At 52.6% G+C, this 27,752-nt stretch overlaps 1 protein-coding gene across 1 annotated transcript in view; it reads left to right on the top strand.

Moving 5' to 3' along the window:
* The window catches only part of SLC39A9 (solute carrier family 39 member 9), a 194,661-nt gene that overhangs the window by 141,220 nt on the left and 25,689 nt on the right, over positions 1-27,752 (top strand). Inside the window, exons 4-5 of the mRNA XM_078659454.1 lie at positions 22,550-22,621; positions 23,430-23,515. Of these exons, the coding sequence (XP_078515580.1) occupies positions 22,550-22,621; positions 23,430-23,515 (158 nt within the window). The remainder of the gene's footprint in view (positions 1-22,549; positions 22,622-23,429; positions 23,516-27,752) is intronic.

The raw sequence follows: 27,752 nt of genomic DNA, 5'->3' as shown, positions 1-27,752 counted from the left end.
GATGCATTTATTTGGGGGTGTACTTCCGATCTTCCCCTTATGCAATGCCGCTATGTTAGAAAGGCGAACCCGGGGGCGGCAGAAGGTGTCTGACTGACCACCCCTAGGTCTACCCCTCCTTCAGAGAAGGGACCGAGCGATGTCGAGGGAGCCTCCGACGGGGGGCCCTCTTCTAGAATCGTACAGCAGAGTAACTACACCACTACAAAAGTACACAACACGTAGATAGAGTTTTCAAGCTTTATCTGGCAATAAGTATCGTTTCAATATATACAGCCGATCCTGGGACCGGGAAAGTCTCGTGACAAGGGGTCAGGTAGCGGGACAGTCTTATAGATGGTCGGTGGCAAGGAGACCCTACGCTCAGCTCTCAATCCTCGAGCTGGGGGGTTCCGGAAGGTTGGGCCGCGGCAGCGCCAGCAGGCTCCAAGGTGGTTACTGCGAAGATGGACCGCGGCAGCGCCAGCAGGCTCCAAGGTGGTTACAGCGAAGATGGACCGCGGCAGCGCCAGCAGGCTCCAAGGTGGTTACAGCGAAGATGGACCGCGGCAGCGCCAGCAGGCTCCAAGGTGGTTACAGCGAAGATGGACCGCGGCAGCGCCAGCAGGCTCCAAGGTGGTTACAGCGAAGATGGACCGCGGCAGCGCCAGCAGGCTCCAAGGTGGTTACAGCGAAGGTGGACCGCGGCAGCGCCAGCAGGCTCCAGGTAGGGCAATAAGGTGAGTTCGTCTCAGGGTCAGCCGACAGCGTCAGCAGGGCTTCTCGACTCCGTGATACAACTCCCGTCCTACTCCGGGGCTGGCCCAGATATAGGTCTGGAGTCCTTTGATGTCCAGACCCTCTCGCCTGGGGGTCAGAGGGGCCGGGATGATGGTGTCCAGACACCCAGCAGGGGGGTGGAGCCAGCGCCCAGGGAGGCCGGAGGGCGATCGCTACCAGGCGTCCGGGGATGGTTGGAGAGCCACCGAAACTCCCCTCTCCTTGTCTCTGGTTGAGTGGCCACTCTACCACCCGGAGGTTCTTGGCGCCTCGATGGCGGGCTCGCTGGGGCTGGGGTCGCGGCTGGGCCGGGACCACGTGCCTGTGACGTGATGGGCCCAAGATGGCGTCGGGCCTGGAATGTGGGTCCTTGGTGGGCACCGGACAGGTAACGCTGGGGCGGCCCAAGGGTGCCGTGACAGTGGTGGTGGGCCGCCGGGGGCGGATCGGGTGGTTTGTAGGTCGTGCAGAGGTGTGCCCAGGGCCGACCCGGGCTGGGTGGAGGGCCGATGTCGTCCGGGGCCCGCCATGCGGGAGGGGTAGGACCACGCCACGAGGCCGGGTCCAACACACGTCCCCTCCAGCTGAAGGCAGGGGAGAGTCACCCATCTTCTTGGGGATTCTCCTCGCCAAGGCGGAAGAATCTGGAGAGGCCGTCAGCGTTGGCGTGGTCGTTGCCAGGGCGATGTTCCACGGTGAAGTTCATCCCTTGGAGGGAGATGGACCAACGCAGCAACTTCGGGTTCTCGCCTCGCATCTGCATCAACCACCGCAGGGGCCGGTGGTCGGTCTGTACTCGGAAGTGGGTGCCGAAGAGGTAGGGCCGGAGCTTCTTTAGGGCCCATACGACGGCGAAGGCTTCCCTCTCGATGGTGCTCCATCGTTGTTCTCTAGCCAGCAGGCGCCGGCTGATGAAGGCTACCGGACGGTCGACTCCGTCAGAGGTCATTTGGGAGAGGACGGCCCCAACGCCATGTTCCGAGGCGTCAGTTTGGACGATGAACTCTCGGCTGTAGTCGGGGGCCTGGAGCACCGGGGCGGTGCACATTGCAGTTTTGAGGGCCTCAAAGGCTACTTGGCACTCGGGGGTCCAGTGCACCTTCGGGGGTAGTCTCTTGGAGGTTAGTTCTGTGAGGGGCCCCACAATGCTTCCATAGTCTTTTATGAACCGCCGATAGTAGCCCGTGAGCCCCAGGAAGGCTCGGACGGCGGTCTGGGTGACGGGGGGTTCCCAGGCCTGGATGGCGTCGATCTTGGGTTGTAGGGGAGCCACTTGGCCACTCCCCACTTGGTGTCCCAGATAGGTCACGGACCCTTGACCGATCTGGCACTTGCTGGCTTTTATTGTTAGTCCGGCCTGTTGGAGGGCCGTCAGGACCTTCCAGAGGTGGGACAGGTGTTCATCCCACTGAAGGCTGTACACTGCAATGTCGTCGAGATAGGCGGCACTGAACTCTTCCAGCCCCGCCAGCACCCTATTCACGAGTCTCTGGAAGGTGGCCGGGGCGTTCTTCATGCCGAAGGGCATCACTTTGAACTGGTAGTGGCCATCCGGGGTCGAGAACGCAGACCGTTCCTGGGCTCCTGGCGTGAGGCCGATTTGCCAGTATCCGGCCGTGAGGTCGAAGGTGCTGAGGTACCTGGCGTCTCCCAGGCGATCGATCAGTTCATCCACCCTGGGGATGGGATGGGCGTCGGTCCTGGTGACTGCATTCAGCCCCCGGTAGTCGACACAGAACCGCAGCTCCGGGGGCACTCCGGGGGCGGCGGCCTTAGGGACCAGGACGACGGGACTGGCCCAGGGACTGTCTGAGGGTTCGACTACCCCTAGGGCTAGCATTTTGGAAACTTCGGATTGGATGCAGGCCCGCACTCGGTCAGGGACTCGGTAGGCTCGGTGCCGCACGGGCGGACTGTCCCCAGTGTCAACGTCGTGAACACACCACTGTGTGACCCCGGGGGTGAGGGAAAATAAGTTCGCAAATTGACCCAGCAGTTTCTGGCAGTCCTGGCGCTGCTTGGGGGTCAGCGTGGGAGAGAGGGAGACCCCCTCGACCGAACCATCTTTCTCGGAGGTGCTCAGGAGGTCTGGTAGAGGCTCGGAGTCGTCCTCTGCTCCGTCATCGGTAGCCAACAACAGGCTCAGTTCGGTGCGGACAAAGTGGGGCTTGAGCCGGTTGGCGTGTAGGACCCGGAGGGGGTTCCGGGGGGACTCCATGTCCACTAGGTAGGTGACGGGGCTCTTGCGCTCCACCACACGGAAGGGCCCTGTCCATTTGTCCTGGAGGGCGCCAGGGTCGACTGGGGACATGACCCAGACCTGTTGGCCCGGCTCGAATTCAATGGACGAGGCGTTTTCATCATACCAGCGCTTCATCTCCTCTTGACTGGCTTTTAGGTTGGTTTCGGCCAGTTCCCGGAACTTCCGAGTCTGGTTGCGGAGAGTCAAGAAGTAGCGGAAAACATCGGGTGGAGCATCGGAGGGGGCCAGCTCCCAGCCTTCTTTGACCAGGCTGAGGGGGCCTCGCACAGGGTGTCCATATAATAGTTCAAAGGGGCTGAACCCCAAGGACTTCTGGGGTACCTCCCGGTAGGCGAACAGGAGGCACGGCAGCAGAACGTCCCATTTGCGCCGGAGTGGTTCTTCTAGGCCCTTGATCATTCCTTTCAGGGTCCTATTAAACCGTTCTACTAGTCCATTCCCTTGAGGGTGATACGGGGTGGTGAACTTATATGCGACCCCGCACTGTTGCCATAGGGACCGCATATATTTTGATATAAAGTTTGTGCCCCGATCACTTACTACCTCTCGGGGGAAGCCGACTCTAGAGAAGATCCCCATGAGCGCTCGCCCCACTACGGGGGCTGTGATAGTCCGGAGAGGGATAGCTTCTGGGTAGCGGGTGGCATGGTCCACCAGGACGAGGATGAAGCGGTGCCCCTGAGAGGTTGGAGGATCCAGGGGCCCCACGATGTCGATCCCTACTCGCTCGAAGGGAATGGTCACCACGGGAAACGGTTGGAGTGGGGCTTTGATTTTCCCCCCACTCTTTCCACTGGCTTGGCAGGTCGGACAGGTTCGGCAGTGGTTGTACACATCGCTGCGCATCTTCGGCCAATAAAAGTGGGTCACCAGGCGGTTGTAGGTTTTGTCCTGCCCCAGGTGCCCAGCGAGGGGCACATCATGTGCCAGATTTAAGAGAAAGCCCCTGAAGGGGAGGGGGACGACTAGCACTCGGCCGGCCCCCAGCTCGGCGATTTTCTGTTCGCTGTATAGGAGGTCCTGGTCCCAATAGACCCAGTGGGACCCCGAGGGGGTTCCTGTGGCTTGGGTGGCGGCTTGTTGTCGGAGTCCCTCAAGGGAAGGACAGGTCCTTTGTTCCTGACGGAACTGCTCATGGGTGGGGCCCCCTTCTTGGCGCCACTGGGCTAGTTCGGGAAGGGGCCCGAGCTCGGAAAGTTCTTCATGGCTGGGGCCCCGCGGCCCCAGTTCGGGTTCGGTTGTGGCAGTGGCGGGTGGCGGAGGTGCCGGCCATTCCGGGTCTTCGGGCAGATTGTCTTCGGTGGGGACGGCGTCCCGGGTGGACATGGATCGGGTCGTTACGCAAACCCATTCAGGAAGGCCTAGCATCCCCAGATGCTCTCTTCGTTCGATTTGTGCCCAGGGGGAACTTTCCAGGTCGTTCCCTAGGAGGCAGTCTACTGGGGCATCGTCTCGGACGGTGACTTTCAGCATGCCGGACACCCCTCCCCACTCGAAGGGGATGCGGGCCATCTGGCACAGGCTCTCGGAATTGTCCGCTGCCCGGACAGGGCACAGAACGTGTGGCAAGATTTGTTCTGGGGTCACCAGATGGCAGCGGACGGCGGTTATGCTGGCCCCCGTGTCACGGAGAGCCTCGGCCCGGCGTCCGTTGATGGTGACCCACTGGCGGTACTTCTGGGTGTTGATCGGAATCTGGTCCACAGGGATCATGTCTTTGTCGCCCAGGAAGGCGAGGCACATGGCCGCGGACTCCCATTCTTCTGGTTCCATAGGGACCTCTTCTTCTTCATCTCTTTCTTCGCTTAGAGCGGCTGCAGTGATTTGTCGACCGGGGGGGGGGCGGTGGTGCCGGGCCGTTGGTTCATGGGGCAGAGAGGGTCATTGGCATAGTGACCCAGCCGTTGGCATCTGTGGCACGTAACGTTGTGGCGTGGTCCCGGTCGGGCCGGAGGGGCCCCCCTCGGGCCGGAGGCTGGGGTAGCGGAGGCGGGCGAAGACCCCAGCAGGAGGTCTCGGCTGATGCCCGACCCGCCGCCTCGCGGCCGGTGGTTCCCCGGGGACCCTCGTCCGTATTCTCCTGTGGGGTTCCGGTGGACACGGGTGCTCGCCCACCGATCGGCTTCGATCGCTAGTTTTCGCGGCTCGGTCAACTTGCTGTCGAGGAGGTGTTGTCGTAGTTCAATGAAGCAGTTGTTGGACAGGTGCTCCCATAATATCAGGTCGACCAACTGCTGGTAGGTAGTGACCTGACTGCCTTTGACCCACCCCTCGAAGGCTCTGCTAAAAAAGTTCACATATTCCACCCAAGTTGTACCGGGGATTTTTTTACAGTCTCGGAACCTCTGCCGGTACATCTCGGGGGTGAGTCCGTAGCTTGTGAGTAGGGCCGTTTTCATGTGTTCATAGGAAGTCATTTCGGTGTCAGGGAGTTCCAGCAGGGCGTCCCTCCCTTCGTTGACGAACTTTCCCCACAGGCCGGCGCCCCAGTCCTTCAGGGGCACCCGATGGGCGGTCATGGCCACCTCGTAGGCTGTGAACCACTGTTGGATGTCGTCGTTCTTGTAGTATTCTTTGACTACATCTTTCGGTAGGTGAACCTTGGTGTCCACGGGAGGGGCCGAGGTCTTGGCCCCGGCTGTGCTATCTTCGCTTAGTTTGGCTTTGATTTCGAGTTCTTTCAGGCCTCGTTCGTGTTCATAGGCTAATCGTTTTTCTTCGAGGTCACGTTGTCTCCGTTTTTCTTCTAGATCCCCCTCCAGCCGTAGTTGCTCGAGGGCTATCTTTCTCTCTGCTAGCTGGAGTTCTCCGTCTAACCGGAGTCGTGCAAGCTCCAATTCATGTAGCCGGTTGCGCTCTCGTTCTCGAGCGTCTTCATAGATGAGGTCCGCGTTTAGGGTTGCGGTTCTTTCCCCCGTCGGGGGTGCGCTGGTTTCTGGTTGTCCATTCGGACTATTCTCCTCTTGGGGTGGCCCGTCTCGGGTTTCCACCCAGGCTTGTAGGGCCGATTTGAAGTCCTCTTTTGTATTCAGGCCAGTGGTAGCGATACCCATATCTTTACAGAATTGTTTTAGTTCTTTGTGGCTGTATTCTTCCATCTTTTCTTTCTGGAATTCGGCAGATAGATTTGTTCCTTGGGTCGTCATGGTCTCCGTGTGTTTTTTCGCTGTAGCGGGTAGATCCCTCTCTGTACGATTTTGCGTGAGCTCGGATCCCACCGCTGCCACCAATGTTAGAAAGGTGAACCCGGGGGCGGCAGAAGGTGTCTGACTGACCACTCCTAGGTCTACCCCTCCTTCAGAGAAGGGACCGAGCGATGTCGAGGGAGCCTCCGACGGGGGGCCCTCTTCTAGAATCGTACAGCAGAGTAACTACACCACTACAAAAGTACACAACACGTAGATAGAGTTTTCAAGCTTTATCTGGCAATAAGTATCGTTTCAATATATACAGCCGATCCTGGGACCGGGAAAGTCTCGTGACAAGGGGTCAGGTAGCGGGACAGTCTTGTAGATGGTCGGTGGCAAGGAGACCCTACGCTCAGCTCTCAATCCTCGAGCTGGGGGGTTCCGGAAGGTTGGGCCGCGGCAGCGCCAGCAGGCTCCAAGGTGGTTACTGCGAAGATGGACCGCGGCAGCGCCAGCAGGCTCCAAGGTGGTTACAGCGAAGATGGACCGCGGCAGCGCCAGCAGGCTCCAAGGTGGTTACAGCGAAGATGGACCGCGGCAGCGCCAGCAGGCTCCAAGGTGGTTACAGCGAAGATGGACCGCGGCAGCGCCAGCAGGCTCCAAGGTGGTTACAGCGAAGATGGACCGCGGCAGCGCCAGCAGGCTCCAAGGTGGTTACAGCGAAGATGGACCGCGGCAGCGCCAGCAGGCTCCAAGGTGGTTACAGCGAAGATGGACCGCGGCAGCGCCAGCAGGCTCCAAGGTGGTTACAGCGAAGATGGACCGCGGCAGCGCCAGCAGGCTCCAAGGTGGTTACAGCGAAGGTGGACCGCGGCAGCGCCAGCAGGCTCCAGGTAGGGCAATAAGGCGAGTTCGTCTCAGGGTCAGCCGACAGCGTCAGCACGGCTTCTCGACTCCGTGATACAACTCCCGTCCTACTCCGGGGCTGGCCCAGATATAGGTCTGGAGTCCTTTGATGTCCAGACCCTCTCGCCTGGGGGTCAGAGGGGCCGGGATGATGGTGCCCAGACACCCAGCAGGGGGGTGGAGCCAGCACCCAGGGAGGCCGGAGGGCGATCGCTACCAGGCGTCCGGGGATGGTTGGAGTGCCATCGAAACTCCCCTCTCCTTGTCTCTGGTTGAGTGGCCACTCTACCACCCATCGGTTCTTGGCGCCTCGATGGCGGGCTCGCTGGGGCTGGGGTCGCGGCTGGGCCGGGACCACGTGCCTGTGACGTGATGGGCCCAAGATGGCATCGGGCCTGGAATGTGGGTCCTTGGTGGGCACCGGACCGGTAACGCTGGGGCGGCCCAAGGGTGCCGTGACAGTGGTGGTGGGCCGCCGGGGGCGGATCGGGTGGTTTGTAGGTCGTGCAGAGGTGTGCCCAGGGCCGACCCGGGCTGGGTGGAGGGCCGATGTCGTCCGGAGCCCGCCATGCGGGAGGGGTAGGACCACGCCACGAGGCCGGGTCCAACACACGTCCCCTCCAGCTGAAGGCAGGGGAGAGTCACCCATCTTCTTGGGGATTCTCCTCGCCAAGGCGGAAGAATCTGGAGAGGCCGTCGGCGTTGGCGTGGTCGTTGCCAGGGCGATGTTCCACTGTGAAGTTCATCCCTTGGAGGGAGATGGACCAACGCAGCAACTTCGGGTTCTCGCCTCGCATCTGCATCAACCACCGCAGGGGCCGGTGGTCGGTCTGTACTCGGAAGTGGGTGCCGAAGAGGTAGGGCCGGAGCTTCTTTAGGGCCCATACGACGGCGAAGGCTTCCCTCTCGATGGTGCTCCATCGTTGTTCTCTAGCCAGCAGGCGCCGGCTGATGAAGGCTACCGGACGGTCGACTCCGTCAGAGGTCATTTGGGAGAGGACGGCCCCAACGCCATGTTCCGAGGCGTCAGTTTGGACGATGAACTCTCGGCTGTAGTCGGGGGCCTGGAGCACCGGGGCGGTGCACATTGCAGTTTTGAGGGCCTCAAAGGCTACTTGGCACTCGGGGGTCCAGTGCACCTTCGGGGGTAGTCTCTTGGAGGTTAGTTCTGTGAGGGGCCCCACAATGCTTCCATAGTCTTTTATGAACCGCCGATAGTAGCCCGTGAGCCCCAGGAAGGCTCGGACGGCGGTCTGGGTGACGGGGGGTTCCCAGGCCTGGATGGCGTCGATCTTGGGTTGTAGGGGAGCCACTTGGCCACTCCCCACTTGGTGTCCCAGATAGGTCACGGACCCTTGACCGATCTGGCACTTGCTGGCTTTTATTGTTAGTCCGGCCCGTTGGAGGGCCGTCAGGACCTTCCAGAGGTGGGACAGGTGTTCATCCCACTGAAGGCTGTACACTGCAATGTCGTCGAGATAGGCGGCACTGAACTCTTCCAGCCCCGCCAGCACCCTATTCACGAGTCTCTGGAAGGTGGCCGGGGCGTTCTTCATGCCGAAGGGCATCACTTTGAACTGGTAGTGGCCATCCGGGGTCGAGAACTCGGACCGTTCCTGGGCTCCTGGCGTGAGGCCGATTTGCCAGTATCCGGCCGTGAGGTCGAAGGTGCTGAGGTACCTGGCGGCTCCCAGGCGATCGATCAGTTCATCCACCCTGGGGATGGGATGGGCGTCGGTCCTGGTGACTGCATTCAGCCCCCGGTAGTCGACACAGAACCGCAGCTCCGGGGGCACTCCGGGGGCGGTGGCCTTAGGGACCAGGACGACGGGACTGGCCCAGGGACTGTCTGAGGGTTCGACTACCCCTAGGGCTAGCATTTTGGAAACTTCGGATTGGATGCAGGCCCGCACTCGGTCGGGGACTCGGTAGGCTCGGTGCCGCACGGGCGGACTGTCCCCAGTGTCAACGTCGTGAACACACCACTGTGTGACCCCGGGGGTGAGGGAAAATAAGTTCGCAAATTGACCCAGCAGTTTCTGGCAGTCCTGGCGCTGCTTGGGGGTCAGCGTGGGAGAGAGGGAGACCCCCTCGACCGAACCATCTTTCTCGGAGGTGCTCAGGAGGTCTGGTAGAGGCTCGGAGTCGTCCTCTGCTCCGTCATTGGTAGCCAACAACAGGCTCAGTTCGGTGCGGACAAAGTGGGGCTTGAGCCGGTTGGCGTGTAGGACCCGGAGGGGGTTCCGGGGGGACTCCATGTCCACTAGGTAGGTGACGGGGCTCTTGCGCTCCACCACACGGAAGGGCCCTGTCCATTTGTCCTGGAGGGCGCCAGGGTCGACTGGGGACATGACCCAGACCTGTTGGCCCGGCTCGAATTCAATGGACGAGGCGTTTTCATCATACCAGCGCTTCATCTCCTCTTGACTGGCTTTTAGGTTGGTTTCGGCCAGTTCCCGGAACTTCCGAGTCTGGTTGCGGAGAGTCAAGAAGTAGCGGAAAACATCGGGTGGAGCATCGGAGGGGGCCAGCTCCCAGCCTTCTTTGACCAGGCTGAGGGGGCCTCGCACAGGGTGTCCATATAATAGTTCAAAGGGGCTGAACCCCAAGGACTTCTGGGGTACCTCCCGGTAGGCGAACAGGAGGCACGGCAGCAGAACGTCCCATTTGCGCCGGAGTGGTTCTTCTAGGCCCTTGATCATTCCTTTCAGGGTCCTATTAAACCGTTCTACTAGTCCATTCCTTTGAGGGTGATACGGGGTGGTGAACTTATATGCGACCCCGCACTGTTGCCATAGGGACCGCATATATTTTGATATAAAGTTTGTGCCCCGATCACTTACGACCTCTCGGGGGAAGCCGACTCTAGAGAAGATCCCCATGAGCGCTCGCCCCACTACGGGGGCTGTGATAGTCCGGAGAGGGATAGCTTCTGGGTAGCGGGTGGCATGGTCCACCAGGACGAGGATGAAGCGGTGCCCCTGAGAGGTTGGAGGATCCAGGGGCCCCACGATGTCGATCCCTACTCGCTCGAAGGGAATGGTCACCACGGGAAACGGTTGGAGTGGGGCTTTGATTTTCCCCCCACTCTTTCCACTGGCTTGGCAGGTCGGACAGGTTCGGCAGTGGTTGTACACATCGCTGCGCATCTTCGGCCAATAAAAGTGGGTCACCAGGCGGTTGTAGGTTTTGTCCTGCCCCAGGTGCCCAGCGAGGGGCACATCATGTGCCAGATTTAAGAGAAAGCCCCTGAAGGGGAGGGGGACGACTAGCACTCGGCCGGCCCCCAGCTCGGCGATTTTCTGTTCGCTGTATAGGAGGTCCTGGTCCCAATAGACCCAGTGGGACCCCGAGGGGGTTCCTGTGGCTTGGGTGGCGGCTTGTTGTCGGAGTCCCTCAAGGGAAGGACAGGTCCTTTGTTCCTGACGGAACTGCTCATGGGTGGGGCCCCCTTCTTGGCGCCACTGGGCTAGTTCGGGAAGGGGCCCGAGCTCGGAAAGTTCTTCATGGCTGGGGCCCCGCGGCCCCAGTTCGGGTTCGGTTGTGGCAGTGGCGGGTGGCGGAGGTGCCGGCCATTCCGGGTCTTCGGGCAGATTGTCTTCGGTGGGGACGGCGTCCCGGGTGGACATGGATCTGGTTGTTACGCAAACCCATTCAGGAAGGCCTAGCATCCCCAGATGCTCTCTTCGTTCGATTTGTGCCCAGGGGGAACTTTCCAGGTCGTTCCCTAGGAGGCAGTCTACTGGGGCATCGTCTCGGACGGTGACTTTCAGCATGCCGGACACCCCTCCCCACTCGAAGGGGATGCGGGCCATCTGGCACAGGCTCTCGGAATTGTCCGCTGACCGGACAGGGCACAGAACGTGTGGCAAGATTTGTTCTGGGGTCACCAGATGGCAGCGGACGGCGGTTATGCTGGCCCCCTTGTCACGGAGAGCCTCGGCCCGGCGTCCGTTGATGGTGACCTACTGGCGGTACTTCTGGGTGTTGATCGGAATCTGGTCCACAGGGATCATGTCTTTGTCGCCCAGGGAGGCGAGGCACATGGCCGCGGACTCCCATTCTTCTAGTTCCATAGGGACCTCTTCTTCTTCATCTCTTTCTTCGCTTAGAGCCGCTGCAGTGATTTGTCGACCGGGGGGGGGCGGTGGTGCCGGGCCGTTGGTTCATGGGGCAGAGAGGATCATTGGCATAGTGACCCAGCCGTTGGCATCTGTGGCACGTAACATTGGGGCGTGGTCCCGGTCGGGCCGGAGGGGCCCCCCTCGGGCCGGAGGCTGGGGTAGCGGAGGCGGGCGAAGACCCCGGCAGGAGGTCTCGGCTGATGCCCGACCCGCCGCCTCGCGGCCGGTGGTTCCCCGGGGACCCTCGTCCGTATTCTCCTGTGGGGTTCCGGTGGACACGGGTGCTCGCCCACCGATCGGCTTCGATCGCTAGTTTTCGCGGCTCTGTCAACTTGCTGTCAAGGAGGTGTTGTCGTCGTTCAATGAAGCAGTTGTTGGAGAGGTGCTCCCATAATATCAGGTCGACCAACTGCTGGTAGGTAGTGACCTGACTGCCTTTGACCCACCCCTCGAAGGCTCTGCTAAAAAAGTTCACATATTCCACCCAAGTTGTACCGGGGATTTTTTTACAGTCTCGGAACCTCTGCCGGTACATCTCGGGGGTGAGTCCGTAGCGTGTGAGTAGGGCCGTTTTCATGTGTTCATAGGAAGTCATTTCGGTGTCAGGGAGTTCCAGCAGGGCGTCCCTCCCTTCGTTGACGAACTTTCCCCACAGGCCGGCGCCCCAGTCCTTCAGGGGCACCCGATGGGCGGTCATGGCCACCTCGTAGGCTGTGAACCACTGTTGGATGTCGTCGTTCTTGTAGTATTCTTTGACTACATCTTTCGGTAGGTGAACCTTGGTGTCCACGGGAGGGGCCGAGGTCTTGGCCCCGGCTGTGCTATCTTCGCTTAGTTTGGCTTTGATTTCGAGTTCTTTCAGGCCTCGTTCGTGTTCATAGGCTAATCGTTTTTCTTCGAGGTCACGTTGTCTCCGTTTTTCTTCTAGATCCCCCTCCAGCCGTAGTTGCTCGAGGGCTATCTTTCTCTCTGCTAGCTGGAGTTCTCCGTCTAACCGGAGTCGTGCAAGCTCCAATTCATGTAGCCGGTTGCGCTCTCGTTCTCGAGCGTCTTCATAGATGAGGTCCGCATTTAGGGTTGCGGTTCTTTCCCCCGTCGGGGGTGCGCTGGTTTCTGGTTGTCCATTCGGACTATTCTCCTCTTGGGGTGGCCCGTCTCGGGTTTCCACCCAGGCTTGTAGGGCCGATTTGAAGTCCTCTTTTGTATTCAGGCCAGTGGTAGCGATACCCATATCTTTACAGAATTGTTTTAGTTCTTTGTGGCTGTATTCTTCCATCTTTTATTTCTGGAATTCGGCAGATAGATTTGTTCCTTGGGTCGTCATGGTCTCCGTGTGTTTTTTCGCTGTAGCGGGTAGATCCCTCTCTCTACGATTTTGCGTGAGCTCGGATCCCACCGCTGCCAACAATGTTAGAAAGGCGAACCCGGGGGCGGCAGAAGGTGTCTGACTGACCACCCCTAGGTCTACCCCTCCTTCGGAGAAGGGACCGAGCAATGTCGAGGGAGCCTCCGACGGGGGGCCCTCTTCTAGAATCGTACAGCAGAGTAACTACACCACTACAAAAGTACACAACACGTAGATAGAGTTTTCAAGCTTTATCTGGCAATAAGTATCGTTTCAATATATACAGCCGATCCTGGGACCGGGAAAGTCTTGTGACAAGGGGTCAGGTAGCGGGACAGTCTTATAGATGGTCGGTGGCAAGGAGACCCTACGCTCAGCTCTCAATCCTCGAGCTGGGGGGGTTCCGGAAGGTTGGGCCGCGGCAGCGCCAGCAGGCTCCAAGGTGGTTACTGCGAAGATGGACCGCGGCAGCGCCAGCAGGCTCCAAGGTGGTTGCAGCGAAGATGGACCGCGGCAGCGCCAGCAGGCTCCAAGGTGGTTACAGCGAAGATGGACCGCGGCAGCGCCAGCAGGCTCCACGGTGGTTACAGCAAAGATGGACCGCGGCAGCGCCAGCAGGCTCCAAGGTGGTTACAGCGAAGATGGACCGCGGCAGCGCCAGCAGGCTCCAAGGTGGTTACAGCGAAGATGGACCGCGGCAGCGCCAGCAGGCTCCAAGGTGGTTACAGCGAAGGTGGACCGCGGCAGCGCCAGCAGGCTCCAGGTAGGGCAATAAGGTGAGTTCGTCCCAGGGTCAGCCGACAACGTCAGCAGGGCTTCTCGACTCCGTCCTACTCCAGGGCTGGCCCAGATATAGGTCTGGAGTCCTTTGATGTCCTGACCCTCTCGCCAGAGGGTCAGAGGGGCCGGGATGATGGTGTCCAGACACCCAGCAGGGGGGTGGAGCCAGCGCCCAGGGAGGCCGGAGGGCGATCGCTACCAGGCGTCCGGGGATGGTTGGAGAGCCATCGAAACTCCCCTCTCCTTGTCTCTGGTTGAGTGGCTACTCTACCACCCGGAGGTTCTTGGCGCCTCGATGGCGGGCTCGCTGGGGCTGGGGTCGCAGGTGGGCCGGGACCACGTGCCTGTGACGTGATGGGCCCAAGATGGCGTCGGGCCTGGAATGTGGGTCCTTGGTGGGCACCGGACCGGTAACGCTGGGGCGGCCCAAGGGTGCCGTGACAGTGGTGGTGGGCCGCCGGGGGCGGATCGGGTGGTTTGTAGGTCGTGCAGAGGTGTGCCCAGGGCCGACCCGGGCTGGGTGGAGGGCCGATGTCGTCCGGGGCCCGCCATGCGGGAGGGGTAGGACCACGCCACGAGGCCGGGTCCAACACCCTATGTCCCACACTTGCTCTGTAGGCTTGTATAGTACTTCCTTGAACACTGTGTCCGGCCGTGTCCGTCGCCATTATCCGTCATGTTTTCTAGCATTGAAAGCAGCACCGCCATTACCTTCATGTCCCTAGACGATTGGTAAGTGGAAATAGGGGTAGATAGTGGTTAGTCTGGAAGTTACATCAGTTTTGGCTGCACCCAGAGGAGTAGTCCTCTCTTGCCTTATGCCGTTTGGTGTATGACCCAGCCTTTTATGCAGTAATGCATAAGGGAGACTATTTTACATATCAAAAGTGATTGAACCATTACACATCAGATTTTTTTTTAATCCTGATGCAAGGTGTACATAAAATTATCAATGCATTGTTTTTTTCACTGTAGCAAGTTTTTAAATGTTTTAATCTGGTCTCAAAGGCAACTCAGACTTACTGGTGTTAGCCATGCTAGTTGATAATTGTGTTTCCAAGTAAGGTGTAGAAAGGGTGGGACTAAGAGACTGCTCCGAAAGTGTGTAGTTAGGTTGTACTGTCAGCAGGACTCTGGGCTGTGCATCAATGCTATACAGTGCTTTCGAGATTCTTGCCTGTTTGGAATGGATCTGTGATCTTGCAGTCTGGCAGGGAACCCGCAGTTGGTGATGGGGTTTGAGCTGTGAGCGAAGAGTCTGCGAATGGACCACTTAAGCAAGACCAAGAAACCGAAGTGGTTGAGCGCTTGTGAGGGCAAGCTCCTGAACGAACCGTAGTGGATAAGGATTGCCAAACAGAGAGGAGGCAATGCGAGCACCCAAAATCCACACCAATGCTGAGCAAACCTAGCTTCTTTCAGCCAATGAATGGACTGAGAGCAACAGCTATGACTGGAACAACTCATGGGAAGCATGGCAGCTAGACTCCTTGAAGAGTGTGAGGTTTACACACTTTTATGTAAAAACAAAAAGAGCAGTTCTACTGCTGCTAAGGTGAGTAGTCTGATGGAAGTACCAGTCAAACTAGAAGACAAACTTATATTTCTATAATCCTCAGTAAGTGTGCAGAAAAAAGACTTGCGTGCAAGACTCCTGACTTCGAGTAGTTCCTTGTGTAGTGCGCAGATTGCTTTGTAACATCTATTCATACATATGAGGCAGAAAGGCTGCTGGACTCTTGTTTAAAGGTTCTTGAATTAGTACTGGGTCCTGAGAATCCGGTAGGAGAGGGTGCTGGGACCTTGGATGCTTTGGTTTTCTTTGCTTATTTTGGAGGTATCGGGTGATGGGTGACTTGTTTAAGTGACCCCTTTGGGATAGATTAGTAATGTGTATTAAGATCGGGGAGTACATCTGTTTACACATCCTTTTGTGAGCAGTGCCCACCCAACTCCCCTCTTTGCTGATTTGTTTACGTTTGAATAACTTGATTTGAAAAAAAAGTATCATTAAAGCATCTACATCCAGAATTCATTTTTGTTTTAAAAGCTTGCAATACAGTACAACTATATCGAACAGTCCAACTAGACATCATACAACTATATTAAAAATGCATAAAACTGAATCATTAAATAAAAATTGGATAACCATAAAATCGATACATCAGGGGGCAGACATAGCCAATACCGGGCTGTTAATTTTCGTTAGGAGCTTTGTTCTTATTAGCCACGCGCAGCCTAAGTATTTTGCTACACCACAGACCAAGGTAAGGGAGGAGGTATCGGTTTTTAAAATCCGGAGTGCCACCCGATAATTCTTAGAACCCAGCTTTCTGCAGACGGGCTTGAGCCATTTGGTTCTAGCCATCCTGTAGGCTGGGCACGCGAAGAGAAAATGGGCAATAGACTCTTTGGGAGCTGTGCAGCCTGGGCAGGAGGTAGATGATGGATTGCGCCGGTTCCATGTCGCTGTTGTTTCATTCAACGGAAGAGTCTCAATTCTCATCTTCAGATAGAGAACCCTGTCCCTGGGTATTTGAATGTAATCAAGAAAGGGTTCTAGGTTGCGGACAGGTTTGTGCTCCAGAAACTGCTCTGTGAGTTTCCCTATGTTGGAGTTGCTCATCTCTTCTGCCTGTACGCATAACCAGTAGGCGCGTTTTAAATCCTGCTTGGATGGCGGAACCTGATTGGCCCAAGCCTCCCCCCCAAACCCTATGTCTGATAATAACTGCCTAAGGTTAGAGATCCATTTAATATTGTTTCCTATTTCTGCCGCTATTAATTCGCTTAAAGCAGCAGCATAGTTGGACAACTCGGGAGTCCTTCTTATAAGTGCCCAAAATAGTAGGGGGCGGAGGCGTGCAATGTCCTTAATAGAGCGTCTGTCTACCCATGTCCTGATATAGGGGCTTCAGTGGTGTAGAGGTTGGAAGTGAAACCAACCCTCGGAAGAACTTATTTTCAGATCTTACAAGTTCGATGGTATTCTCGAAGCTCCATAATTCAGGCCCGTATAGGGCCGAGGGTAGCGATTTGCCCTCATAAACCGCCAGGGCCGGGGCTACCGGCCTACTCATGGAAAGATGTTGTTCTCTTATGATAGCCCCAGACACCCGTTTATGACTGAGGAGCATCTTGGCCATATGGGAACTCCACTTCATACAGTTGGAGACCCGGATTCCCAAATAGTCAAAAGACTCGACGGTGTCAGGTGGGGTATTATTAAGGGTAATGCCATTTCTAAAGCGTTTTGACGGGCTTATTGCCATTAGCTTGGTTTTGCTGGTGTTAATTGACAGCCCCCGAGATTCGCAGAAGAGGCTAAACCTGTTTAGGAGTTTTTGCAGGCCACCCGGTGTTTTGGAAATCAGGAGGGTGTCGACGGCGAAAAGGAGGGTTGCGGTTTTCTCCCCTGCCAGGATAGGGGCGTCCGCTGGTTCTTCTCTTAGATGATCTACCACCCCGTTCACAAATAGAGAGAACAGGGTCAGGGCCAGCACGCAGCCCTGGTGTACCCCCCTATTCACCACGACCCTCTCAGTCAGCTGCTCCTGTGAGCCCCACCTGATTCTGGCATAGTTATCCATATGAAGGCGTTTGATGAAATCAAGGATCGGGGAGAGATGCCTAGTTCATGCAGAACCTGCCAGAGCTTGGCACGAGGGACAAGATCAAATGCGGTTTTCAGATCTATGAAGGCCAGATATAAACTGCCTTTCCCAATCACCACTGTTTTCCAGTGGATCATGAAAAATCTGAAGACCTGATCCATCGTGCCCACCTTTGGTCTAAAGGTTGCCTGATAGTGTGAGAGGATGTTCCCATCTTCCATCCAGGACCTTAGCCTCATAAGGAGCACCCTGCCAACTACCTTCTGGATCACATCGATTAAACTAATCGGCCTGTAGTGTGCAGGGTCCTCCCTATTTCCCTTTTTATAGATTGTTACTACCTCCGCACCCTTCCATGAATCAGGCACATCATATCCCCTGGCAATCGAGTTCATCAATAGCAGAATGAAATGGGCCCATGGCTTCGAATCATGCAGAAGCAGATCTCCAGGAAGACCGTCGGGTCTGGCAGCCTTTCCGGGAGATATGCTCTCTATTGCTAGGTCTACCTCATGTAGGTCAAAGCACTCAGATAGCATAGGAGACCCGGGGGTAGAAATGTAGGTCTAACACTGGGAGGACAGAGTGCCGTCATCGCCCGAATAGAGGTTCGAAAAGTGATCATGCCATTGTTGCCCTGTGATGTGATTTGGGATTGGATCGGATCCTTTTCTAGTCCCTCTGTTGATTAATTCCCAGTACAGGATGGAATCTTTCTGTTGGGAGGCGTGTTTAAGCTCCTGCCAATGTGCCTCGTCCCAGTTACGCTTTGCTAGCAGTAGTGCCCTAGAGTAGTCCTTTCTTGCTGCTCTGACTGCCAGAGGATCTTTTTTTCTCCCTACATGATGACGAATACCAGGGATTTGTGGGTTTTAGTGAGCGTCTCTTTGTTGCCCTGCTCTCCTGTACAATAAAAAAACGATCCTAGCTTATCTATTGTTTCTTGGTAAAATAAAGGAGAAGTGGATGGGTTCTCATCTTCACCATAGGTCATTTCGAGCTCCTTTGTCTTTTGGGAAAGGAGTTTCCTGATATTATGTAATTTATGTTCTTGATGGGAAACCTTATGCCATTTCAGGCGTCTATTACAATTTGAAGGGAATACATCTTTTGTCGACATTAGGGGAGGAATTAGAACCTTTTTCGTGGTAGATGACCAGCCGTTGGTAATTTGCATACATAAGGGATTGTGGTCACTATCCAAGGTATGCTTAACAGCCATATCCAAAAGATCACCCCATAGTCGAATGTCTAACAAAATATAGTCTATAGGGAACGGGGAGCTAATTCTATTAAAGGTGTTTGCCCCATTCATGTCCGAGCATGTCCTTCCTTTTACAGCTCTTAAATTGTATTCTAATGTTATGGCATTGATTTGAATGGCCCTCTGTGACCACTTCTTGATGGGAGCTATATTTAGGATCGGTATAGACAATTTGGTGTCCTCTTCGTTGATTCCCAGAAAATCTTCCCTACTCAGAGGTTCAAAAGTACAGTTGAGGTCCCCGGCTACTATAATGTTGGAGTGAGGCGGGATGTGAGCTATCTCACACTCCAATACAGTTATAGTTGCTGATGTTTGGGCGCCGGGAGAACCTCTTGCATATATATATTAAAAAGCTCCACATTTGTACCGTTAGCTGGCCCTCTAATGGTCAATCAATCAATCAATCAATCAAAGCATTTATATAGCGCACTACTAACCCAGAGGGTCTCAAGGCGCTAGGGGAGGGGGGTCAGCTACTGCTCGAACAGCCAGGTCTTGAGTTGCTTCCTGAAGGCGAGGTGGTCCTGGGTCAGGCGAAGAATATCTTGTGATGAGGAAGTATGCGTGATGATGGACAATTGAAAGAGATATTGATCCAAATGAGTTGTCCCCCTGAGGGGCGGCCCCTACCTGAGCTTGTTGCTGGAATAAAATACGTAGTATAGCCAGATTTGTACAGGGGAGCCTGTCTCCAAGTCTCCTGGAACAAGCAGACGTCGAACTTTTCGATGAACTCATTCCACTCGGAAGGAGTAGTTTTTTCTGGAGTCCCGCTATATTCCAGGAAAGGAAGTTAAGCACCCTTAAATTGGACCTATCTACAAGGACTTCGCGGACTACAGCGTAAGCAGGGGCCCCTACCCAGTCATCATTAGGTCTCTCACCCTTTGACCTTTCTGCGTGGGGGAGGGGGGGCTTGGGATGGAATTGATCTCCCCACATCTGGCTACTACTAGGGCAGTGGATGTATTCTGTGAAGGGCCACCCTCTAGTCGGTCAACTGTATTAAGTCCAGACTCTCCTCCCTACCTCCCTTGTACTTCGAGCTCCGGTAACCTGAATGGTAATTTGTTCAAAAGTGTCACCATGCAAGAGGCAGTTTATCAGGACTTTTAATCACTGTTTACAATGCATTGTTTGATGTGGAACAGGGGGGGTGCCGCCCGACCCTCCCCACCCACAACCCCATCCATCCTGTTTCGCCCTAATGTGATTTTCTATTAATCATAGTATTTGTAAGTTGATGGGAATATTTTTCGGTGAGGAGAGGCGTTTTTTTCAAGGAGGGAGGGGCACGTTATGTTATGTTATAGGGGTATTTGTCAACGCACAGCTACTCCGAGAAGTGTCCCAGCGCTATCTTGACCCCAGAACAGAATAGATGAAAGAACAGCCATCAGTTGCTAACAAATCTTCACTACTGTTGAAAAAGCCAGGTCTTTAAGCTTCGCCTAAAGCTGAGGAGATCACGTACTTGTCTGAGGGAAAAAGGGAGACTATTCTATAATTTTGCCACTACTACTTGAAAGGAGTGACCTCCTTTGTAAGAACGGCAAAACTTAGGCACAATTGTCAGCTGCTGAGATGATGATCGCAGTGTTCTGAATGGTTTGTAGGGCTGAATTTTGTTCCTAAAATACGGGGCTCCAATGTTATTTAGGGCCTTAAAAGTTAGGGCAAGGGATTTAAAAAAGATCCTTTGTCTCACTGGTAACCAGTGCAAGGCTCTAAGGTGGGGAGACCTGTGTGACCTTGGTCCGACCATAAGCACGGACCCAGTTACCACCCTCCTTGTATGCACGTGATGAATGAACCATCTTGTTCTAACCAAAGCTACAATAAGCATTGGCAGTGCCAACAGGTCGAGCTTTTAAATGGAAGCGCCTCCATTCATTGATTGATTGGTTTAGGCACTCAATAATGCATCATACTTGCTCTGTGTCACTCATCCAAGTACTCATTCATTCACCCACTAGCTCTTGCTTGCTTTCACCCACTTACACTACCAAAGCACATCTACCTTTAAATCATAAACTAAACAAAATATGCAAGTTAAGTTAAAAGAATAAACATGCTGCAGCCTAAACAAGTTGGGCAAATGTTTGGAATAAGAACTAAAATGAAGTGACAGCAGGCGTAAGTATGTGGTCTCTCTGTAGTGTGAACCTAGCTGAAAGCGTAAAGCTGGAGAAAGTGAAAGAAAGCATAAAGTCAACCAGTGATGGTTGACGTGGCTCTTTTGTGGGCGGTTAATGAATTGTGATAGTGTTTGAAGGGGATTGTCTTCAACTCTTTCCTAAATTAGAGCAGCGTTTGGGCGGTCCTGATAGGAGCATGTTCCAGATCCTGGGTGCATAGATGCAAAAGTAATGCTGTCTTTCCTTTTCTTTTTGTGCTTTTTAGTCCGTATAATGGTATACATGGCTGCGGCTGTGGTGAGATTCACCAGAGATGGTGAGCGTGTCTGCAAGCTAAGCGGGGATGCTGCTCGTGATGGCTTTGAAAAATGATTCAGCTGGTTTTGAAGATGGTGCGGGGTGGTAAGGGGAACCAATGTGTTTCATCTAGATGGGGGGGGATGTGATCATTTTTATTTCAGGCCCTGGATGAGACTTGCTTTGGTGTTTGGTTATCCTTAATTGGGGACGGAGTGGAGTCTGGGTGAGGTGGGGTGCAAAGGAGCAGGGTGTTGGTGCTATCCAAACGCAAGAGTACAAAGGCTTCCACAGCAGTTATAAAGCCATTTTCTGTAGGAGCACGTTTTACTTACTTAAGAATAGAGCTGGTACAAGGCTGTCTTTGTTCTTTTAGTAATGTATTCCTTGAGGGTGAGGCTGTCCTTTGGTGTTTGGTGACAGTTAGGTTTCAAAACTGTCTAAGTTCATATCGCCGAGCCAGGTTTGCACTGTTTGTTGTTCTTGGCACATAGTTCGAATTCTGCTTGCCTGGGTTTAGTGTCAGGTAGGCAGTGGGCATCCAGTTCTGGGCCATGTGCAGTTAGTGCTTGACGCGTTAGATGTCCTAAGCAGAGAAGAATTTCAGGTAGAGTAGTGTATCCTTCTTATACTAATGAATCTTGATGCTGTGATTTGTGAATAGAGCACATGCGGCTCCATATAGAGAATGAAAGTTTGGAACCCAGTGGGTCTCTTCCGTTAATCAGGATATTTTGAAACCTGGAGGCGCCCACAAGAATGGCAGTTGAGCAGGAGTTAGTTAGCATTAATGTGATTTTTGGAGATGAATATAGACTGTTTTTTTTAATGATCTTGCTGATAAAAGGCAGGGTTGTGATCGGCCTTTAATTGGGTCTAGGGCAGGTTTCTTTAAGCGTGAAATCATCAACCTATTTGGAAGCATCAGTTAAGATGCCTTAGTAAGTGCGGCGGAGGCATTGACTATGATGAGAGGGGTGAGAGTGTCCCCAGAGAGAGTTTTGACGAGGGTAAGACCTCATTTTCATAAATGATTTTGAAGGTGTGCAGTATGTCTGCAATTCCACACCTGAGATAGTTCTGAGGGATTCCAGTTTCATGATTCTATGGGAAGGGGTTGGCTTCAGAGATGGCATACGTTTGTTGTTGCCGGCATACTGTCAGATTTTCTGTATTTTCTCCGACGTGCAATCCCTGTTCACAATTGTGCTGTTGACATCTGTAACGAAAGATCTGTATAGGCGGGGCCCTATAGTGGAAGCCACGGTAAAGGCCCTTCACTGATTCCGATTCTTAGAAGGTGGTCTTTGATGCTCATGAGGTTTGATGTGGTTGGTAATTTGGAAACGAGCCGGCTGAAAGTTTGACATAAAATTCATCTTTTCATCTCAGATTGCTGAAGCGTATCTTTCCTTCTCTAGTTTACTCAAGATTCGAGGTAGCGATCTCACTGGTATATCACAGCAGCGTTATGCAAGCAGAATAAGCCTTGGTTTGCCCAAGCATGAGGTTCTGTAGTCCACTTAGACTGAAGTCTATGAGAAAATGGTTTTGACAAGACCACATTATTCGCGCTCTGAGATTTCAACAACGCTGCTGTTGTCCAGGGGGACTGAGTTTGAAGCACTCTGCATGGTCCACCAGGCTTAAAATGGTGGATACACACCTTGTGCTTAAGCAATTCGAAAACTCTATGACCGGAAATTTCTCTCTTCCCCTAAAAAGTGCAAAAGACTATTAAGAAGTGTTCTAAGTCGTTTAAGACCTGTGAAGTGTTTAATGCTCCAAGATGTTCAACTCTGTGAGACAACTGTTACTGTTGAGTAGTGCTTTCTTTAATCGGATGCCTTACTGCATTCTCAGCAGAAACTGTGTACAGTACCCAGCCAATGTTTGTTTAACATTTGATTTTGCAATTCTCTTTTTAGACCCGGAGGCAGGAGGAAGAAATGGCAACTCCAAAATCACCACTACACTGGGGCTGGTGGTGCACGCTGCAGGTAGGTTTTGCGCCATCAAGAAGGATCCTGAGCTCATCTGATCTGTGTAACTCCGCACTCATTATTCATAGGCTTTCTATACTCCTCCTACTTCGTTGTCAACCCATGACTGAGGTTTAGCGTGTACTTGTACTCACAAGGCCCACCCACCTCGCACTCCTCCTGCTCTCCTACCCTCAACCTGGGGGAGGGGCGGGTGTTGTTCTCAGGTGATGAATCACCCCGAAATTAACCACCAGTGAATAATCTGGAAACCTATTTTAATGTTTTTTTTTCTCCTAAATTTGAAGTTATTCATTTTGGGAATCATATGTAAATGTACTATTTTCTTACTGTTATAAATCATTTAAAATGTAATTGGCATGTCACCATAAACCCTTCCCTTAATACTTCTTAATCTCACCCTCGCTGTAATCCCTCACATTAGCCTTTGTTACCCAGCCCTTTCCATTGCAAATGTTTTGTGTGTTGCTAATGCACCAAGATTTATCTATGTCAAAATTATAAAAAATAGGAAAAAAACCAATCCCCATTTCTGCTTCTGCAAGTCGCATCTATCTACAGCATCCCCCTTTCCAGTGGTGATTCATTTTAGGTATATTCTCTGGCTAAAATGTATTCTATAGAAACTGTAGTGCAGGTATGTTGGGTCGAGGTCCACGGCACATGGCTTTTTTTGGGGAAACATCAACCTGCAACAATATTTCATTTGTAGAGGCTGAGTTAGTCCGAGTGCACGCTCATGTATTCTGTTGTCCTTCAGATGCATACAGGATATCCTGTCTGACTCTCTATGTTCTGTTTTCAGCTGACGGTGTTGCACTGGGCGCTGCTGCCTCTACGTCCCAGACCAGCGTGCAGCTCATCGTGTTCGTGGCCATCATGCTGCACAAGGTAAAATGTTAACCTTGCGTATTCTGCAAGCGCAGTGTTCGAGCAGTCGTCTGTGTTCCTCCAATGGTGACCTTCATGTAAGTGGCTTTCATGTTGTGGACGGGCCTGGTCCTGGATCCTTCTATAGAGGGAAGGGCATGTCTCCCTGGCGCTCATAGTACAGACCATGCTAGGCATTTTTACAGGGGTGTTATTGCAGCTAGTAATTCATCAGCCTGTGGCGAGTCATTCCAGGAAGCTGGTCGTGGACAGCATAAACTGAGGCTGGACAGATTAGACAGAAAGGTAACTGTGCCTTTTCCTTCAGATTATTCTTCTCCATGCCCTCTGGTGACCAATTCTGGTCTTGCCTCTGTCTGGCTGTACATTGTGTAGTGACAGCAGACCAAAACCTGCTCTGCGCCCTTAGCATAAGGCGCCTAGACACAGGAGTGTTCCAAGACTGCTGGCTGGTCAAACTGTCATTTCCAGCCTTACCCTCTTGTATCCACAAAATTTGAACTTATACATTTGTATGAATCTTCTACCAGCATTATTGTAGTTTGGAATAGTTCGAAGGATTGAGTGCCAATTTGTGGGATACCGAAGTCTGGTCAAGTGTATGCTAATACTCTTCTGAAAACCATTTGGACCACCATTAAAGATTCACAAAATGTTGATGCAGAAAGCACAACTGTGATTTGCCACCTGAATAAACAGGGAGCATGCTCTAGCAGAAGAACGAGGACACATAGCATTGGATTTTTTAACGGGACCCATGTCACGGCAGGGCACATACCCAGAGAACACCAAGAACAACCAAATACCCTGAGCCAGGGTATGTCCGGAAGCAAAAGTGTGATTTGTTGGCACCAGTTCAAGAAACCCAAAGTGGAAATAAATGTTTTAATTAATCTCTGCTACAGACAAATACTCAGGCCACATCCCTGTCCATTATTCTTCACCCACTATACCTCCCTAGACGAAGACTAGCCATATGCCAAACGGTCTTGGTCCTGCTCCAATAGAAAGAGTCCAGACTGAACTGCAAAGACGAGTCCTTTGCAGACTGGAACTCAAACAACCCCAGACCCTTTTCTGCCTATATAGGACTAATCAGCAGTGTATATTTAGTTGAGTCCTGTGGCACAGTGAGCATGGGGCTGACGTGTGGTCATACCCATTGCTCTAGGACATCTTCTGCAACAAATAGCAAAAAGAGTGAATGAATGCTTGAATTATTCTCGGCCACTGGCAATCACTTGGGCCTGCATTCCAGTCTGTGTTCGCTTACTAGGCCAGACCAATCTGCCAGGCATGGTCTCCTTTATAAAAAAACAGATAGCCCACATCAATTTCAGGCTGAGTCTTCTTCAACAAGATCTAGTCTTCCGCTCCTAGGGAGGCCATGGTTAGTTTTCTTTGCCACAGATAAAAAAAAAGCTGTGTGTGTCGGGACTTCATGTCCATATGCCACATTCCTTGATCCAATGGGAATGTCCTTTTGATGAGCTGTTGAAGGCATTTCTGTACGCTATCCCACAGAACTCTGATAACCAAAGAAATGTTAACATTTGAAGAGGCTAGAACATCAATTTCTGTTAACTGCCCCATTGACCTACATTGTCTCTGAAGATGACTCCCAATGGGGGTTGGTGATATCCATGTAGTGCGTGGCCCATTGGATGATGCTCTACCTGATTCTTTGCTATCAAAAGGCAAACCGCTCCTATCGGAGAAAGCAGGAGCCTAGTCTGCTCCAGGTATACTTCTACTGTGACCCTCCTTAGGGACAACCCTACCGCTGACATTTTCACAGTACTAGTTGGCGATAGAGTTGCAGCTTTACAATAGAAAGTCCTTGCAAAATAACATATCTGAAGAGACATACTTGTTACGATACAAAACAAAAAACCTGAAATTTGCTAGTTACTTCACACATCACATATGACCTCAGTAGTGACGTCACTTATCACGTCACCGCTAAAATCCATTGTCTCACTGAGGCGAGGTCACCACACCCTTCTCTCTAGAGTTCTCTGCACTCAACCTCTGTCCCCGTTCCCAAGCAGTCTCAGTACTCTGGGCCTACACACAAGCCAGTTCCTGCAGTCTACACTGCTCCAAAAGTCCAGAGCTCACCATTTTTGGTTACATCGAGCAGACTTGGTGCATCTCTGCAACAGCACCTTCACCTTAGCACCAATTCCCTAGGAGCCATCTTGGCAGGACTTTTGAACCTGCTTGTTTGATTTGGCATTTGGCCTTGTTCTGTACTCCGGACTACTTACTCCATAGTCTGCTGAATGCATTGGTCAGCCACGGCTAGTGCACGACGAGCACAAGGTCTCCAATGTGGCGATCCTATGTGCTCAGTATAGACGCTGCTGACAACCTTTGAGTCAGGCCTTCAGCGTCTATATATCCTTGTTACGGACACATATAGAAACCAGCCAGTCTTTACTCAATTAGTCAACAGATGTGTAAAATAGCAATCATTTGCGGATTCAGTGATTGATTTATTTATAAACTCATAAAGGGCTGTGCTACTCCAGGGTGTCCATTTGCTTGGTTAACATGTATCAGAGAGCCCATGTACGTCAGAAGAGGTGGGTTTTCAGCTGTGTAAGAAAGTGATCAGAAGTAGAGCCAAGGTTGAGCAGGCGACCATCCCAAAGAGTTGCACCGTTGTGAAAAAGAACGCTCCCGAGAGCATGGCGAATGCAGAGGATGGTCGGAAAAGTCTAGGAGCATCATGGGGCTGCATTTCATGGTAAAAGAAATAGCTCAAAAACACCAGTGCCTACAATAACACCTATTTGCTTTCTGTTTATACGCTTTGTTACCCGTGAAAAAGAAAATTGATGCATAGTGACATAATCATGGGGATTTGGTGTTAAAAAACGAAAAGATCACACTACGCAAAAAAACTCGAGATTACGCCAGTGCAACGGAAATTTTACCTGAGCCTACCTAAATGGCCCTAATTTACAAAAGATTAGTCTGTGACACCCACCAACGAATTTTTGTAGCAAAATTATTTTAAAAAAAAGGCTGAAGGCATTCTACCAAACTATTAAAATATTTAATCCGAGTGTATTTTTAGCTTCACATCAATTTCAGCATGTTTCATTTATCTTTTGTCATTTCTCTCATTGTTTTCCCCATACATTTTTGAGTTGCTTTTACCTTCAATATTTGCTTTACCTACATAAACTTATATTAATGTCATGCCTCCATAAGCCTGCCTTTTGTTGTCTATTTTATCTTTTGAGCTCATCAGTCTGTTACCTCCCCTCTGTGTACATTTCTTTCACCTCTCCAAAGGACTTGCTCTGTATCAGCCTTTAATCGCGGTCACACCCAGTGTTGGGGCCACCCCTTGTAAGCACGGCCCCTTGTAAGCACGGCCCATGCTTCCTCTTCCTTGATGCTGCAAAGGGCACTAGTGGACATTGCACTGTTGGAAGTAACTGACTTTTGTAATGCAGAAGGTTACAAGCTATGAGACTGTCTAACGTTGAAAAATAAAATTCAGGCACCAGCCATAATGTATTTATTATTAGTCACTTGCTAGGGAAACAAGATGCTGTTTGGCAAACTTACTTTAAAAAACATTTTTGTCTGTTTTTATCATATTTCCTCCCTGCCCCTTTTGAAATTTCATTAGAATTTAGTCATTGTGTTCATGGTAATTATTGGACACTTTTATAGTGCTTTGATTCAAGGCTTTTAAAAGACCCATCTCATGATTTCTTTCAGTAATACAAATTTGGGGGACGCCGCGGATATTTATTTTACCCAGTTCAGATGATGAAAAGCTGACGCTTCTTCACCACAACTAGATCCACTGAGCTTCAGCTTTGCTAAGCTTGCTCAAGCTTGTGTTGCAACCAGTTGAGAGATGCTGCGTTTGCTTAGCAGAATTTATTCTGCTCACAATGCATCTCCGCTCTAGTTCATATGTAGTTGACATGTTTGCAGTATTGACATTCTCATGCAGGCACACTAGGCGTATACATGAAAACCAGCCCATTATCCTAAACCTGAAAGTAAGTAGGAATTGTGACGCTTCTGGTAGCAGCTAAGTATAATTTGCAGTGTCAGACACATTTCAAGTGATTGCTTTAAGGGCAGACTTTTATTTGTCATATCCTTGCAGGTTTTGGATGGTCATCTTCATCTGGGATGGTTGGCGCACCTGGGCTTCATGTGAGGTTGGGGAGGTTGAATGTGTCCAGCCTCTGGGTATTATGGT

This window comes from Lissotriton helveticus, chromosome 9, assembly GCF_964261635.1.
Source record: "Lissotriton helveticus chromosome 9, aLisHel1.1, whole genome shotgun sequence".
NCBI lineage: Eukaryota > Metazoa > Chordata > Amphibia > Caudata > Salamandridae > Lissotriton > Lissotriton helveticus.
This window is presented reverse-complemented; position numbering and strand designations above follow the sequence as displayed.